This window comes from Vidua macroura, chromosome 3 (assembly GCF_024509145.1).
Source record: "Vidua macroura isolate BioBank_ID:100142 chromosome 3, ASM2450914v1, whole genome shotgun sequence".
In the NCBI taxonomy this organism is placed as follows: domain Eukaryota; kingdom Metazoa; phylum Chordata; class Aves; order Passeriformes; family Viduidae; genus Vidua; species Vidua macroura.
In genome coordinates, this window is record NC_071573.1 from 100,398,675 (window position 1) to 100,416,183 (window position 17,509).

Here is a 17,509-nt window from a genome sequence, read left to right on the forward strand (position 1 = left end):
AAAACCAGGGACACTCTCCAAAGCAAGTCTTTCTCACTTCTTTTGGTACTGATCAGTGCTTCTTTCAAGAGAAAATGAAAAATAATAATTATTGCAAGCTCTTCTTGCAATACTTGTGGATAATGATCTTCTTACTTTTTTTTTTTTTTTTTTTTTTTTTTTTTTTGTAGGAGAGGGTTGGTTTTGATCTGGAAATCTTGCTGCAAATTGATGTGTTTAGCTATAAAACACCTATTTAAAGGATAGCAGTTTCTGGGGATGAGGTCTGTGGCAGAACTCCCTCCACCACCAGCTCTGTTTCTGCTCCTGCAGGTGGAGTCATAAGGTCCCTGCTCAGTGCTGCTCCCAGCTCTGGGTTTCTCTGCTGGTGAAAGTGAGGCAGCAGAATTGACTCTGCCATGGCAAGTCGTGCACTGACACTTTGTCTGCAAGGCCTATGTGGTAGCCTAGAAGACAGCAGCTTAAAAAGTAAAACATGAGTTAAATGGTCATGCAGTAAGACAAGGGATATCTGCCACATGGTACGCTGCCATCAGCAAATTCCCCTTGTCCCTTACCTCCTCTCACTCTGTGTCAGTATTCTCCAATCTCTCCTAAAACATCTCCACCTTTGATTTTCTATCTGATGTAATTCCAGAGGATGAGTGTTTCTCAGCTTTTTTTGGTATATGAAACTACCTCTGCATCCAAGAATGTCAGCTGAACTCCATGTATGGAGGACATGTATGGCTACATGGGAACTAAATATGAGGTCTCAGCTAGACCTCAAGTAAGATCTCAAGTATCTTCACTATACAGAAAAGAGAAATGGGATGATGAGAAGCCATCCCAGGCAGATGTCTTGGTATTTTCCTCAGATATTACTTTTGTTTTACACGTGATCCCAAGAGAATTGACATCACCATCACTGGTGCCAGTGAGTGGAGTGAGCACCAGGGACAATTAGAGCAGGAAGGCCACAGCCCCTGCTAATGTGCCAGCAAAGCCCACAGTGAGACACAGAGCTCCATACAGAGCAAGGCTAGCAAGGAGCAAGCTGAAAGGCATAATCTATTCTTTGCTCCAGCTTTAATATTTGTTGAGGTAATTACATCGGACAGATGCAAGCTGATCTCAATTTTTCTGGCATGCAGCTCCTCCCTTCTTCCTGTATCAGACAAGCCTGCCCCAGGGAGGAAGAATTAAGATGTGCAGTTAGAACAACTGGATTTGATTAATAAACACAGCAAAAGAGAGCAAAGGCTTTAATGTCCCAAAAGGCCATCAAGAGGAGGTCAAACTAAACCATATGAGCTCACTTCTTACTTTGTTATGTCTTTGCTGTCCTACATGGTCCTCGCTCCAGCAATAAACAAATTTACCTGCAGTGGATTGTAGGGAATGCCCATGGTCACCAACTACTATCACTTGGGGTATTTTAAAGTCAATTAACAAATGGGCAACTAAGATTCCATGGAAGCCAGGAGCCAGGCAGCCGTGAGATGAAGTATCCCAAAGCCCAGAACATATGTTCAGCATAACCTGAGAAAGTTAAGTCTTGCTTAAAGACACACCTGCATTACTGTAAATACTTACTACTTCCAAAAAGTACTAAAAGTCCCTTGGCAAAATCCATTGGGGTTTTTTAATACAGAAGATGCTTCAGATTAGCCATTTTTAAATACTTGACACACTTGTTAGACATGGCTTAGAGAGCATCAGCCAGGTCTACGACATATCTGCCATAGGAGAGAAAGGTAAAGAACTACAGTCAGCTACATCTCCTTTGGGGAGCATCAGATTGATCAAAATGCTGGTTAGCATGTTTCTACAGTCCTGGCCTCCAGCAGAGATGTACATTTTGGATTTTTGAGACAAAACCCAGTAAAATGGCTAAAATAACCAATCAAGTTAAATACAGATGAAGAAATTAATTGGCAGCCTGCCAACTTCTCAGTGAAGCTGAGAAGAACTCACTAATTAGTTTCCATAAGTGATTGCCTTCAAACTACCTGCTGGAGATGGTCTCCATGGGCTGTAAGTAGAGGGAGGCAGACTGTGCCACTTGCCCAGCAAGACAGTAGGTGCTACTGCACATATCACATAAGGTCCCACTACAACTCAACTCCTTTCTGACTCAAAACAGCCCCAGCCTTCAAATAGGCACTTTGAAAAAGTAGCTGCATCTCCTTTAGACAACTGCAGCTCCTCAGAGTGTATTGTCTGTATACCTGTTCAAATGCACTTAGCTCTTGCAGAGCAAGATGTGGAATTGTTACAGTATTAACATTTGATTACCAGTTACTACCTCTGTTTACACGTAAGAATCATTACATTTCCAGTTGAATTTGGAGAAGCTAAAGGAAACCCTGGTTTGGATGCAGTGAGTTTCTGTAAGATTAAGGCTATGGCTCCACTATGTGTATGTACTGAAGTTTGCCATATGCATAAGAATAAAGGCAAGTGCTATTTTAATTACAAGTTTGAAGCTGGGAATAAAGCAAATAAAGAAAGTCACTTGGGATGCTTCAAGAGACTCAGGAATGAGGTACCACTCTTGTTTACCCTACTAATTCAGCTAATGGAGAGTTTCTGCAAAAGCACAGAATGGAGGTTAAACATTGCCTTTCAGAGCTGCTTGTATGCAGCTGAAAACCAGCTTTATTTCTCTTCTTGCTAGTCACTCTATCAGCAATGCCAACCTTTGGACAACCTTTCAAATTTTAACACTTATTCCAAGCTAGTTTAAGCTTCAAGTATTTACTTGATACATTAAGATCTTTCTCTTTACACATCAGGCATTTGCTATGGTATGCCTGCAGTCCAGGGCCTTCTTGCAAATACATCAAATCCAGCTCTAGGACCAAGTAGTTTATCAGAAACATCTTCTAACTTTAGTGCAAAAAGTGGCAGAAAACTAGCATAGGTTAAACATAAGTCAGAATGCTCTGCTTCAATAAGCAGACTATTTTATCACCAACAGCCCCTGTATTAGATGACACTAAGTAGTAAATACTAGGAGCTATCACATTTAATCCAAAGGCAGAAGGGTAGCACATCTTTTCGTAAGATTAAATAAGAGCATTTAATTGTATTGCACATACAAAAGATGTCAAGTCCCGTTTCTTATCTCTATTATACTAAATCCCTAGGCAACACAGGCCAGAGAGCCTGTCAGCCAGTTTCAGCTTCCTGGGTTTTCCTGTAATATATTTTAGTTCTCACACACATAACAAGCAGTGTGCCACTTATGGAGCCTGTGCTGTATTCTCTCATTAATGACTAGTATGTTTATAAACAGCCAGCAGTGCTGGCCACAGCACTTGCAGACTAACTCACAGAAAGCCAGCATTGCGCTGAACCTGCAATATACAACTTGGTACCCACATGTTCAGTAGTGAAAAACAAATGTGAATTCACGCAGTATTCACTTTTTTGACAGTCAACCTTCTTCTAACCACATATGAAAAAAGACAATTCAGTTTCCCTATCCATTGAGGGGGTTTCCTTCACTTCAGCTGGGAGGGCAAGGGTAGGGGAGATCCATTTATTAGTAAGTTCTGGGCTTGCAGCATCTGGTCTGCCCTCATATATGCTGTAAGAGCCATCCATGACACATTAATTTTCTACAGATGAATGAAACACAGGACCAGTTATTTCAATATACTTTATTTTAAAACAGGTAGGTCACAAAGCACTAAGCTTAGCCCGTTCTGCCATACACAAGCTACAAATACTTGTTTGACAGTTGAGGGTCAGTCTTTAGTAGCATACATGAAAAGTGAATAAAAATCCATATAAAACAATATTCAAATAGTTTCCATAGGAACACAGATAATTGTGACCCATCTCCTAGTCATTTTTCTTGCATTTATGCCAAACCTAAATTTAAAAAAAAACACTTAAAAAGTCTACCAACAATTAAGTTAACAGTCCCCCAAATGCCCTAAATTCAATGCCTAATCTTGCACTTAGTTACTAAATATTACCTATACATTAATACTAGCTGAAGCACAAGCTGCTGGATATTCAATTCCACTTTCCCAGGCACAAGAGACTGGCAGACTAGCAACATCCTGCTCCTCCACCTCAGCTAGGAACCCTTGCTCCTTGATCTGCTGCATTAGTTGCCTAGAAAAAAAAAAAAAAAAAAAAGTGAGTCAAAAACTGTTTCACTGCAATCTACCTAAAAATGTATGGTACATTTTTCTTTTTAAATGCCAGTGAATATGAAATTAATTCTTTATGCAATAAAAGCAGAATCCATGCAGGTCACTTGTGGCTGGCTAGGTTTTAGGGTAAGTGCCAATACCAAGCCAATTTTACCATTTCTATATAGGATTAAGATTTGCAAAGATGCACCTAATACAGCTACATCTGTATAGCTCATGCTATATAACTTAGTGCTCAATAGTTTAGAGTTTCAGATGTGAAAATTCCTGACAACTTGACTGCCACTTATCCCACACCCTCACATTACTGGGTAATTTGAATCGAGGAAAAATATGGATAACAGATTAGGGAATATAAAGGAGCTGACCAGTAAGAACCAAGCAATTCCTTCCATACTCAGCCAAGAGTTGTACTAAAACACAACCTTATAAGAACTTCAGTTGACTGAGTTTTTGGACTTAGTTCACAGATTCATAGAAAGGTTTGGATGCAGCCCAGGACATGTTTGGCTTTCTGGGCTGCAAGGGCACATGGCTGGGTCAAGCCTAGCCTCTCACCCACAGCAACCCCCAAGTCCTTCTCAGCAGGGTTCCTCTGGATCTGCTCATCCCCCAGCCTGGATTCATACCAGGGGTTGCCCCCATCCAGGTGCAGCACTTTGCACTTGGTCTTGTTAAATCTCATGAGATTCCCATGGTCCCACTTCTCAAGCCTGTCCTGGTCCCTCAGGTGGCATCCCATCCCTCAGGTGTGTCAACAGCAACACTCAGCTTGATGTCATCTTATAGTTCTAGTTGTCTTAGGTATGCAAGGCTAAAAGTTGTGCCACTGCATGGCTCCTCATGTATTACTGGTTTTACAGTTTACACACATGTAATCATCTTGTCCTTTATCTTTCACAGTTCCTAGTCACAAATTTAGTTGTTCACCTTCAGAATTTGTAGATGACATTCCAAAAGACTTTTGCCTGTCCTAGAAAGATCTGCATAATCTCATTGGTGCATGCCTCTCAGTTAAGGGCCAGCCTTTATCACAGAATTCTCTTGCCAAAACAGAAAACACACATAGTCTTGAAAGAGGGCTGTGCTGTGGCCTTGGATTACAGTTATGTTTGCATAATTAAGCTCAGCATGCCTCAGACCAAGTATTAAATTTTAACAGCAACCTAGTGACACAGTGAAAAAGCAAATTATTCTCCCACAGAGCCATTTTTAGTTCAATTAAACAGTTTTGGAGTGTTAAGGGAAGTCTAAAAGCTTCATGTGTTTTGAAAAATGCTTCAATCAACTGAAGGTTTCACTAAGAGAAAGAAGAAATACAAACCCTGCTTATACCAGCAGAGTTAGTAGAAGAATAGAAGAAGCTTCCTCTTACTTTTACATCAGGAATTCCCTTGAACTTAAAGATTTTCAATATGTTCAAAAAGAACCTGATTGCAGAGCAAATCATGCTTTAGGCTAACACTTCTGCCCAAAAATCCTCTGCAGGCTCAGCAGGCAGATACCAGTAGAGAGGTAAGGGCTTCCTCTTATAGGGAACCCCACTTTTACAGAAGGAGAAATCCATTAACCTGTGTTACACTGCAGAGCACACAGGTTACTTTAAACTGCTGTTTAAGTTACACTTTCATAGTATCCTTGCACTTAAAAGGTAGTCCTGCTTTCTTTACTTACCTGCTTAATAACTTCCATTGGAGATCTAGCACTCTGCACTGAGCACTGAGCCAGAGCTCAACCTAAACCAAGGAATAGCTCTCAAACAACCATAGAGATCATACTGTGAAGCAACACTGTTGAATATCCCTGCAGTCAGGATTTAGTAAGCTACTAATTTAGAAGACAACATATTATAACTGTAATTGACTGGTCTCTGATTACAAGTCACAGAAGCTAAATGTAAGGGATTCATAATGATTCTGTATGTTGTACAATAGTGAAAACACTAGCTAGAATCCAGATTAATGAAGTCTAACATTACTCCTTAAAAAGCATCTCTGCTATACATGTGTACAACAGAGAAAAGTAATTAGTAGCATCAGCATTTTTCTAACCACACAACAAAAACCTTCAGAGGCATTGCCTTCTTCCACACCAGGAGGTTTTACAAGAGCTGTGGCACCAAAACTACCCTTGCCTATATGGGGTAGCCAACTGATATGACCTATTTATTACAGTGATCTCAGAAGTACTGATGGCTCAAGATACTTAGTTACTAACCATGCTGGTCTTGACATCACGTAGTGTATTGTTGGCCTCTGGAATCCATTGAAAGTAGAAGCTGCTGCAACAGTATAGGCACCCATGTTTTCAAATAGGATCCAGTCACCAACTTGCAGCTCTGGCATATTAAACCGCTCAACAATCCGATCTAAGCCATCGCAGGTTGGTCCCCAAATGCTGCAGGAGTAGCAGCTGTCATCTGGCTTCGGCCGCTAAAGAAGAGAGTGGAGTTTAATTATTTGACTATCAAAACAGAGCTTCCAGAAGTAGTATCATAGTGTAACATTCCCCCTCTGAAGAAAAGGAAGAGCTGCTTGCAGGTACTTCACCTATGGCTTTGAGTTAATTCCACTGCGTGCTTCTTAAGTTAAACGCCAGAGTCTGGCAACATGAAGGGAGCGGTGAACTGAGAAGTGACTGCTGTGACAAGGATTCTCCTACACCCATGATATGTGACTATTATGTGATTTTTTTGAACGGGCATACCTTTTGCAGGACTGGCTTAACATGCGCATGATCATACAAGATGCAGTTGAATGATCCATAGACCCCATCATTCACATAGTACATAAGAGTTTTGTCATTTGCATCATCTTCATCTGGAAGAAGTTGAGACACCAGTGAGAAAAAGTCTTGAAAAGACACACACAATTGGCTAGATCTAAGTCTAGGTCTTGATTTACATACCATCAGAACCTGCTTGCTCCTTTAACACAATTTTCTTTGCAATGATGTTGACTGCCAGTGTGAATGCTGATGCAACATAGTATCTTCCGGGCTCTGCAATAATATTTATTCCAGAATCTGAAGGGAAGTATTTATCCAGTGCTGGGTTGATTACACTTGTGATCTAGGGAAAAAAAAAAATCAGATGCCAGTATGAATATTTCAGCAGCTACTCAGGTGCTACCTTAGAAGTCTGAGATGAAGTAAGACCCTCAAATTCAAAATTATATACTAGTGAAACATGTAACATCTATTAACATCTATTGTAACTTCTATTGACTGCCTTTGCTTTTTCTCATTCAAGACCTTGTTTGCAATTAAATTTACTATATACTAAATACAAAGCAACAAAAGCAGACACCACTTGCAACTTAAAGCTTAAGTAACAAAACAGGTCATGTTTGAGGCTGAAGGAAATCACCCCTCCTAGGCTCATTAAACCACCATTAATGCCCTGCAAGTCCCCACACTCCAAATTTGATTTGTAGTCCACCTGTAGTGTTGCTACTTATGCACTATTCTACAGCTTACTAAATCCTAAGGTGTCATCTCATGGGATCATAAGCATACTGAGGGCTTTACAATCATAGTTGAAATTCAGTTGCCTTCATGATCAGTTATTTCCAGGTTCTGAAGATGCCTCCAACCATAACATGACTATCATGCTGTGGAGCCCAATGACATAATTTGCTTTTGATGCCTCACATATGCCCATACTATACTATGAGAAGCCAGACTTCATCAGGAGGTACCAAAAGGGCTACAATGTTAGCTCACACTATTATAAGAGACTTTTTATGTAACCCACTGTATCCTTGTGTAAATATGTAACATTTAACACCTCCTTGGGTTAGAAGGCAAGGCGGTCTGATAACACTGCTTTAAGTGGAAGTTCCATCAATATGCAGCCCCCTTGTCTCTTCCGAAAGCAGAGATATTGCTGAGGTAAAGCAGACTGGAAAACACTGAACAACTTAAAAATTATCCAAAAGCTAGTCCTAAATCAGATGCAATGCTGACCTCATATGCTGCCACCCCTAAGGACAGTATGGGTTCAGGACTACCCTTTCACCCTGTTTGGGAGCAGTACCCATCTATTCAGTCTAAAGTACAGCACCAACTGGAAGAAGTCTGCCAGTAAGAATCAAGCCTGTAGTTAAAACCAGTTTTTCTTTTTTGAGACTTCTGCATGTTTGTGCAGTCATTTAGCTATGTATCTAATGAGCTCACCTAATTTCTAGTTTTCAGATTAATTCCTCTCTCCCTCTTAATTACATTTCTGACCAAGCACACGCATTTTTGCAAATGTGTCTGCATACAAACAGAAAAAGCAAGATTTTATTTAATCCAGATCAACACTCAAAGCAGACTCCAGAACCTGAGAACTCAGCAAAGCTATACCTCTTCAAATTTAAGCTTGACATCTTCAGAGCCAGGGAAGCCACCACCAATATCAAGCAGATACATATTGAAGCCAAGTTCAGCCTAAAATGAGACGAACAGCAACACTGTCAAGAAAAGTTTATCATTTATGTCAGTTTATAATTTATCTTATTAACTTAAAAAGCAATGTGAAGTCATTTCATTAACACTTGAAACAGAGCAAACACATGTTCAAGTAACAGTAATTTGAGTTTGAGCTGCCAATTTTAGTTTTGCCAAGCTGGTATAAGTAAGCTACCCGGACGTAAAAAATTCCTACAACATCAAGTCAGTGACTTGGCTAGCTTTTAACCCTGTTAACAGTTGTACACTTCATTCAGTTTTGCCACAACAGTTGAGCCGTAGTCCCAGAGAAAGTAGAACTAGACTTACTCCCATATCAAACACACAACGGGCATCAGAAATGGCTTGAACAAAGGTCTCTGGGTCTGTACATCCACTTCCAACATGGAAACTACAAAAAGATACAAAATATCAGTTGCTATTTGGCACATTAGTCAAGAAGTTTTGCATAAACTCCTGTCATCACATGCAAAGGCATCTCTATTGTCAGGTAGACCATTTAAAGGAAACTTATTTAGTACTACATTTTGATACTGTCAGCTCACCTAACTCCAACAATGGCAAGGTCAAGCTCTTTTGCACGCTCCAGAAGAAGCCTGCTAGTCTTAAGTGTAGCTCCAAATTTAACACTCAGACGACAGACTGCTTTGGAGTCATCGGTGGTAATGCGCAAGACTAACCTAGAAACAGGAAAAAATGAGGAGTTAAGTTTCAGTATAACAGACATCATCACCAGGTAGGTATGATCTCAGAATGAGACTGAGCTTAAAGCTCTGTGTATCTCTTCCTAAAGTGCCAGGAAACTCTACAAGATTAGATTTCATTGGTTAAAAGTATGTTTATTATTTCACAGTTTTGCAGACTACCTTAAACTAATGAACAACAAGTTTCAGATAAAGCAGGTATTTCTGTATCTTGGGAACCCACGGAAGAATTACAGAACAATTAGCATTACTTACTTGGCTTTTGGATGGGCCCTTGCAACTTTCATTAGTTCTACTTCACTATCAAATGTCATCATCTGCACACCACTGCTGGCAGCATGTTTGATTTGAGATACTTGTTTGCAGGGATTTGCATATATTATTCGCTCGGGAGGCACACCAATGCTCTGTACCAGCTGTATTTCAGTCTGAAGAAAGAACAGATTACACTTGCAGAAGATATTTCTAGGTGGATGATTAATGTCATCAGAACAATAAAAGCAACACCACTCAGTTATGCTTAATTTTATACAAACATGTCTTATAAGGCTGAACAGATACCAACATCACAGATCAGAAGATAGTCGAGATCTCACCTTACTGGCACAATCAAATCCTGCCCCAAGAACAGCAAGTGTCTTCACAACGGCTTTGCTGTCGTTGCATTTTACAGCATAGAAGGGGGTCACCCGAGGAAGGGCCTTATGCCACCGCATGTGCTTCTTCACAATGTCCCCGAGGTCAGCAACATAGAAGGCATCTTTATCGTCCTAAAGCAAACACACATCTTAACATTTCAAACAACAGATAACAGGATAAGCCTAGAGGTCAGCATTTGAGGGGGCTGTCTTGTGGATCATTTGCAAGGACAACTTGTTCTATTAGTTTATAAGTTTGTAGCATCATGAAATGTAGTGGTTTTCCCCTCATACTTACAGAAGATGACACTTCATTTATTTTTTGGTCAAGGATATCCTTGGCAGTAAAGCCTTCATCAAGGAAGGTCAACTCAAATTCTTCTTTGCTGAAGTTACTCATGACTTCTAAGATTTCAGGTTTATGTGAAAGGACTTGGTTATGAACTGCTGGGGAAAAAAAAAAGTTAATTACTTAATTTGAATTCACATAGTTTACATTCAGTACTTCACTTAGATTCATATAGTCATTATATGACCACTACTTTGTGCTCATATATTCTACAATTATACAGCTCCTACAGTGATCACTAATAGCTGCATAGATTAGACACTTGCATAATGACAGAACAGATGTAATCAGAACCAAGGAGGCGGACCAAAATAATCTTTCTAGCTGGAAGGCAAATTCTCCTCTGTTCAACAATTCTATGATGTTCTGAATCTGCTCAAATTAAAAAAAAACAATCAAATAAGTACTGTCAGTTATTATCAGTCTGGCTCCCTGGAAGTTTCTGCTCTCTTTTCCTTCACCTCCACATCAGAGCTATTAATATTATGGCTAGTATCTACTTACGATTTTTTTTTTTTTTAACAACTCCTAAGCACTATTTTAGCCCACCAGTTTCAGAAGAAAGGGTTTACTTGTTATTGCCAAGAGAATCCAAGACTTCAATGACTTCTGAGTAGTGCCAACTCTCATTATATCCAAGCCAGGCAAATATCTGGATTCTCAATACAGTTCATACTATGCATAAAGCAGACGTGAGAACAGGGCTTTCCTTGAAGTTGTTCTGCTGGTAGTTAGAGTTTCTCTGTTCTACTCATGACCTCCAAGCTACAAGAGAACCTCAGCTGTCATGAGTGGCAGACACACATTTTGAGACTGGTTCATAACTCTCACCTGCAGACAAAGTCTTAACAGGGATCCCAATTAGTACTTTAGAACAAGGTTTTACAGCAGTCCATCACAAATCTTCATTGCTAACAGAAATCTACCTGCCAAGTAGAAAGTCCCTTGAGAACTAGAACTAAAGAGCAAAAGCATACTCCTCTGCCATCCATGACCGGCCCTTTCACTGGATAGTCCAAATACATAACAACAGCATTCTTCATCAAGCTGTTAAGCAGAGTGCATGCTACCTTTCAAAGACCTCAGCATTGCAAGTCACTCATAGGGAAGATACGGTTTCATGTAACAGGGTCCAGCCCTCTTCCTTCTCTCAGCAATTTTTACACTCAAACTAGTCATGCAGACTAGGATGAAAATTATGCAAACTCTGACTTATTCACTAATATTAATGTTAGTGTTTCCTTTATTTTCAAAAAGTCAGGCTATAAACCAATTGAAAAAGGATGTTTTATAGCTGCTACAGATTAACAAGTTTCTAAAACCAACAGAATTGTTAATTCCACACATGTGTATAACAACATTCATTGAATTTTATTGAGTAACTTTGAAATATCAGTAATTATACTTCATTTCAACCTTCAGAAACATATGGCAACAAGAACTACTTCGTATCTTTTGATCATTTCTCACTTATCAGACACAAATCAAATTTGAGATTCGTACTAGATTAAGATTTGATTCTAATAAATCCAACAATCCATTGAACCTCATTCTCCTTCTGCTCGCATTCACGTGCAGTGATAATTCTGCCACAAGCTGGATTAAAGTCTTCTCTTTAAAGCCTCTTTGAAAGGACCATGAGAAATAGCAAATTAAAAACGTCTCAGGAAGGTGCTTGTTACTAAGGAGAAGTTGCTTGCAGCTTTGCAGAAAGCAGTTCAGGGACTTCAGCTGCAGTTAAGAGATGTGAACACTATCAGGAAGAATTTAGTTTAACCTCACCTCTGCAGAGAAGTGCATGAACAGCACTTTTCCTTTTAACATGTAAAAGGGAAATTACTATTACTGGCCACAACAGATTTTGTTAAAAAGTTCTTGCAAGCTTTCCATCTCCACCTCATTGCACAATTTCAACTACAGTGTAATTACACAGCATGTAGGTGCAAACTGTAGCCTCCCGAAGGATGTTTCTATTTGGACTGTGTGCAAAGTGTCTGCAGCTCCCCAGAAGAAAGGCAATTTATGCTCATTTAGAATTTGTTCTCCAGAATATAACCCTATTTAGCAGCTGTACTTCGAGCTGAGTCATGCCTGCAGGCTCCGTACTCAAACAGCCAAGCTGCGTCTAGAAAAGGTGCCCGAGGCGCCCCTGACTCCGGAGCCTGCAGAGGCTGCGGTGTGCACGGACGGGGCCGGCTGCCCCGCGCTCACCGACACCCTTCTCCCTGCAAAGCCACCCGGTCCCGCAGCACAGCCTGACGCGGCCGAGCTGGGGCTGCGCTGCCCGGCTCGGCAGCGGGGGCACTGCCCGCCCAGCCTGACGCTGCGGCTTTCCGAGGAGGCGCCTGTCAGCCCCGGGGCGCACCTTCATTACAGCTCACATCACCCTGCGGCTGGGCCCCCACCCCGAGACGGCCGGGGGAGCAGCGCTCCGCGGGAGAAGGGCTCCGTCCCCTTCCCTCGGGGTAGTCAAGGCCCGGTCGGATGGGGCTCTGAGCAGCCGGGTCTAGTGGAAGTTGTCCCTGCTGTAGGCAGAGTTAGAACTAGATGGTCATTAAGGTCCCTTCCAACCCAAACTACTCTGTGATTCTCCGATCCGCTCCCGGCCCAGGCCAGTGCCCGCCGGGTGTGCAGGGGGGCAGCGCCCCGGCGCCCCTCGGCCCAAGGGCGAGCCCGGCCGCCTCAAGCCCCGTTCCTGCCACGCACCTGCCTTTCCCCACCCCGGAAACAGCCCGGCGGCCACGGCGGGGCCGTCCCTTCCCCCGCTGCCGGAAAGCGCCGCCAATGCTCCCCAGGCGAGCCGGGGAGCCGATCTGGCCCGCTTACAGCCGCCCGGAGCCTCCCGCCTCCCCGCCGGGACCGGGGATTCCTCGTGCCCGGCGGCAGCACCGGCGCCCAGCCCGGGCCGCGCCGCTTGCCAGCGGCCCCGCAGACACGTGGCTCCGCGCCGGCCGCTTCCGCCGCCCGCCCGCTCCGCTCCCGGCACATCCCGCCGCCCGCCTCACCTCGCAGCGGTGGCGGAGCTGCTGTCAAGCCTCCGCGGCAGCCGATCCCCTCGCTCCGAGCCGCCTCCCCCTCCTCCTGCGAGCCGGGCGCTGTGCGCGGAGCCGGGCGGGAGCGCCGGACCGGCTGAGGAGGAAGGAGCGGGGCTGGCGGGGCGAGCGGGGCGCCGCGGCTGACAAAGCTTCGCCACGGCCGCCGCGCTCCTATTTATAGCGCCGCGGCGTCGCTGTGGCAACGCACCAGCTCAAACCAGCCGCGATCGGCTGGGACCGGGCGCGCTCCCACCGCCGCTATTGTGACGTACGGCCGAACATGCGCACGGCGCCGTGCGCCCCCCGCCCGCCCCGCCCGGCCCCTGCTCGGCCCCTGCCGTGCGCCGGGCGTGCCGAGCCTCTGCGCGGGCTATGTCCCTCCCGGGGCCCCTTCCCCCGTGGGGCCACCCGGGACGGGATCCACCTGCGGGGTGATGTGCGCGACCCCAGCCCTGCCGGCTGCCAGCAGGTGCATGGCCCGCGCCATCCCCGCCGCCGGTTCGGTACTCCCGGGTCGGTACCGCAGCCTTAACGTGAAAAAGCGGCTGCAGGAGGCCGGAGGGTTGCGGCTTCAAGCGATGCCTTTGGCAGATGGTGGAGGAAAGCACTGCTGAGCCAGGGGACTCGGAGTGTGTCACACTCGGCGTGTCGGTGGGGCGGCAGAGCCATCCAGTTTGTGCGGCTCTCGCAGCCCCTGTGCTCGGCAGTGACTGCTGTCCGCAGCGATGCTGCCCCTGCCTGCATCTCTGACCACCGAGCGTGTTCTACAAAACACTTCCCGTAACACTGACCAGTTTTTCCATTTGCTCTTGTTCTGACACTGGTAGCTGTTTCCACTGTAAGGTTATTTTGTATTACTAGTTTGTTTTAGGAATGGGCGTCCATGGAAGGTGTAAAGTATCAATTGATCCTTTCAATCCATTTTTTGGTTTAGCCCTGAACGACTGTGCTTTCTGCCCTTGTCAGGACAGACAATTTCTGCCCCTCTCCCCCTCTCCTTGAAAAGTTCAAGCCTCACCCCATGGTAGATGGACTAAGTCCTTGCCCTATGGACTGAGTTCCTGCCCTGTCAATGTTTGTGGGAGGATGGAGCTGCCCTTGCCATGCTGAAAAAGTGTTTTTTACACCCAGCCACCTCTGGAGCATTTACAAGAGAGGCAAGAAACCTTTCTGCAGCACATGCTGCAGGACAGAGTTCAGGGTACTCCTGCTCTCCATCTCCAAGTCACTGAAGGATATGTTAATGGCTTTCTGAAAGTAGGTATCTGGGCAGCCCCTACCCGCCTGCAGAGCTGGTGAGTGAGCACTGCAAGGTGGAGAAAACCCCCCCATCCTACATGGGGAAAAGTGGTGGGAAATGCTGGCTGCTGTGGGGTGTGGGATGCTCTCGTGGAGGTATCCAAAGCAAAAGATTGTGCTCACTGGCCTCAGAGGTTCCCTCCTCCACCACTCCCACGAAGCTCAGCTGGAAAACCCTCTGTATTTCAGACAGAAGCAGATCAATGGGATGTCCTTGTCCACCCCATATTCTGCCTTCTGGAGCTGGGTTGAGGGTGGAGGGCACCAGGCTGGGGCTGCAAAACAATCCCTTAAAGGACTGAAATAAAGGAAGATCAGCAGATAATGAACAAAAGGTGGACTGGGACACAGCCAAAAGAAATGTCAGGGGACAGAGTTGCTGGCTTTGGTTAAAATAATTTAATGAAAGAAGGAACAAAATATCCTCAAGTATTTTAAACACACACACACACACACACACACACACACACATATATATATATGTATATATACTTAATGTGTGTGCATGTCATCACACATCCAGGCATGAATTACTGAAGGTTTTCTAAATAAGAGCAAGAAGTGGGGAAAACCATCTCAGTGTGTAGCACCTACATCAGCTGGTCCTAAGGATACTACCTGCCCTCAACAACAATTCTGGTGCAGCGGGGCCACTGCACAAGCATTGTCTTTGCTGACATAACTCATCAAAATCTCTGACGAATTTCACACCACCTCCCCTGCCAGTTAACAGGGCAAATAATGGGGCTCATATGCCTCTAGATTTGGCTTTGTGGGCAACACATATAATTTAATTTCATTTTTCTTCTGCTGACTGTGAATAAACGGGGATTGCAGAATCACAGAGTAGTCTGAGTTGGAATTAAGCATTGGAAATGCAGACAGAGAGGGAAGGGAAGGGCTGTGCCACCACCACAGGAGCCAGCTGCTCACTGAGCTGGCTCAAAAGCAGGCGCTGTGGTCCGGATAATGACAATGGCCATCACTTAGCCCCAGCACTCCAACACAGCTCTGGTACTCTCCACCTTCTTCCCTCTGGCCGGGGCTGAGAAGAGCCTGTGGCTGTCCCCGGCTGTGTCCTGGTTGACTGACCTTGGCTGGGGCAGGGGGTCAGGGGCCAGGTAGCACTGCCCTGGTGTGAGACGAAATGGAGCTGTACCCGAGGCTGGAGAGCAAAGGCTGGACTGCTCCAAGGGAAAGAGGTGACAAAAACAACCGCAGGATACAATTACCCGAGGAACTGATGCATTTTGCAGATAGTTAATAGAAAGGTTTTATCGGCTCCTCAACAGGATGGGATTGCCAAATATTACATCCTCCTCCTAGTTCTTGTCTCTGGAGGATCCCTGAGAGCTGGTGGTGACAAGGGCTGGCTTTGAGGAGCATGTTTGCAGGAGGGGCTCCAGTTCAGGATCCCTGGCTCCCTGTGCCAGAGGACAGTCAAGGGCAGCTTTCAGGCATATTCAGATATAAAAAAGGAGGCATGTCCTTTGCTTCCTGTTTCCTGGCTAGTGCCCTGAGGGTCTGGCCAAGCTGCTCTGAAGGGTATGAGCAGCTGCCCAACTCCACCAGTCACAGGGGCAGAACAGATCCTGGGTGTGAAGAACTGGGGGATGCTCCTGCAGCTCTTGGCAAGTCACCACCAGTCTCAGACTACCTTATATGAAGCAGTTGCTTGGGCCAAAAACGTTTTCCAGAAGAGGGCACTGGAAAAGCATTTGTTGGTAGGAGACTGTGGCCATATCTTCCTATGTTTCTCCTCCTCACTTTCTCTCCACGCAGGGTCCTTGCTGCTCTGGAGAGACAGAGGATAGGGACTGACTTCCCTATAGCTGTCAATGTCTCCTACATCTTGCAGTACAGCAGCAGCAGCCTGGTGGGCCCTCACCCTGCTGATTGATGGGCGTCCTAGATCTTACAGACCCCTATATTTGGGAGGAGCTGGAGCCAAGCCCCAGGTTCCTTGAGCTTTGGCCAGGTGGGGAGAGCTGCCCAGTGAGAGAGAGACGAAGTGGCCAGCACCACCACAGCAGCTGGAGAAAACCTCAAGGTAATGCCTGGCATTTCTCAACTGCTCTCCTTCCCTCTGAGTCTATCCAGGGTCTTTGTGCTTCCCAAGAAATTAAGCCCTCTGACAGCTCATGGAGTCTGGTAAATAGTACCTCCACTTTGTGGATGAAAAAGTGACTCAGAGAAAGATTCAGTGACTTACCAAGGATTGCAGAGAGTAAATTCCTTATAGGGGTGTGCTGAGATGTGGGCCCATGTGATGTGGAGGTATTATGTGGGCTGTGGGATGCAGGATATGTGCATGGGGGAATCTCATGGGGCTACCTCCAGTTCTCTTGGGGCAGCTGCTCTTCATTACCTTTCAGTTCATTGACACAGAGAAAAGAAAACCTACAAATTGTCCCTGTCGGGCAACAAAGACTGTTAGAGAAAACAATGTTTCCAGGATACGTTTTTCATGTCTTTTATTACACATTTTCTAGGCATTTGAATACAGTTTCTTGCAACTCAGTGCTACAAATGTGATGTTGCATCCTTTCGAGTCAGAGCAACAAACTAAAATAACTCCTTGAAGTGGCTAAATTAAAGGAGACAGAGTAACCAAAATTCCTGTGAGGTGACTGGAAAGCTTTGCTTTGCAGCTCAGCCCCAGAAATGCTTATGGATCTGTTTTCTGATTTGCCTTTTTTGGGCTTAGTAGCCCAGTTAAAAATTAGTTCAAAACCTCACATGCCATGAGGTGAAGCACATAACTCTGACATTACAGCACCATTTTTGTGCCTGAGCCTTGTCTAATCCTTCACAGTTACAGAATTGAGACAGATATATATGAAAAATAAATTTTAAAACTCAGTGTTCTCATATGCATGTT

The 17,509-nt window shown here is 44.6% G+C and overlaps 1 protein-coding gene across 5 annotated transcripts; it reads right to left on the reverse strand.

Annotated features, from left to right (window-relative positions):
- Positions 1 to 1,057: 1,057 nt before the first annotated feature.
- ODC1 (ornithine decarboxylase 1) lies at positions 1,058 to 13,489 on the reverse strand. Of its 5 annotated transcripts, none has more exons than XM_053973804.1 (13): positions 13,300 to 13,388; positions 11,126 to 11,220; positions 10,244 to 10,389; positions 9,904 to 10,077; positions 9,563 to 9,735; positions 9,149 to 9,283; positions 8,913 to 8,994; positions 8,499 to 8,582; positions 7,059 to 7,221; positions 6,858 to 6,970; positions 6,369 to 6,583; positions 3,969 to 4,110; positions 1,058 to 1,162 (listed from the first exon to the last, which is right to left on the reverse strand). In XM_053973804.1, exons 3-12 carry the CDS (start codon positions 10,343 to 10,345, stop codon positions 3,969 to 3,971), a joined length of 1,383 nt encoding a protein of 460 aa, XP_053829779.1. In that variant the 5' UTR covers positions 10,346 to 10,389; positions 11,126 to 11,220; positions 13,300 to 13,388; the 3' UTR covers positions 1,058 to 1,162. The 5 variants fall into 5 exon arrangements, with proteins under 5 accessions (XP_053829779.1, XP_053829780.1, XP_053829778.1 ...); XM_053973805.1 differs by lacking the exon at positions 1,058 to 1,162 and adding an exon at positions 3,633 to 3,861; XM_053973803.1 differs by lacking the exon at positions 1,058 to 1,162 and having other exon boundaries at positions 3,633 to 4,110; positions 10,244 to 10,392.
- Between the last annotated feature and the right edge of the window lie 4,020 nt (positions 13,490 to 17,509).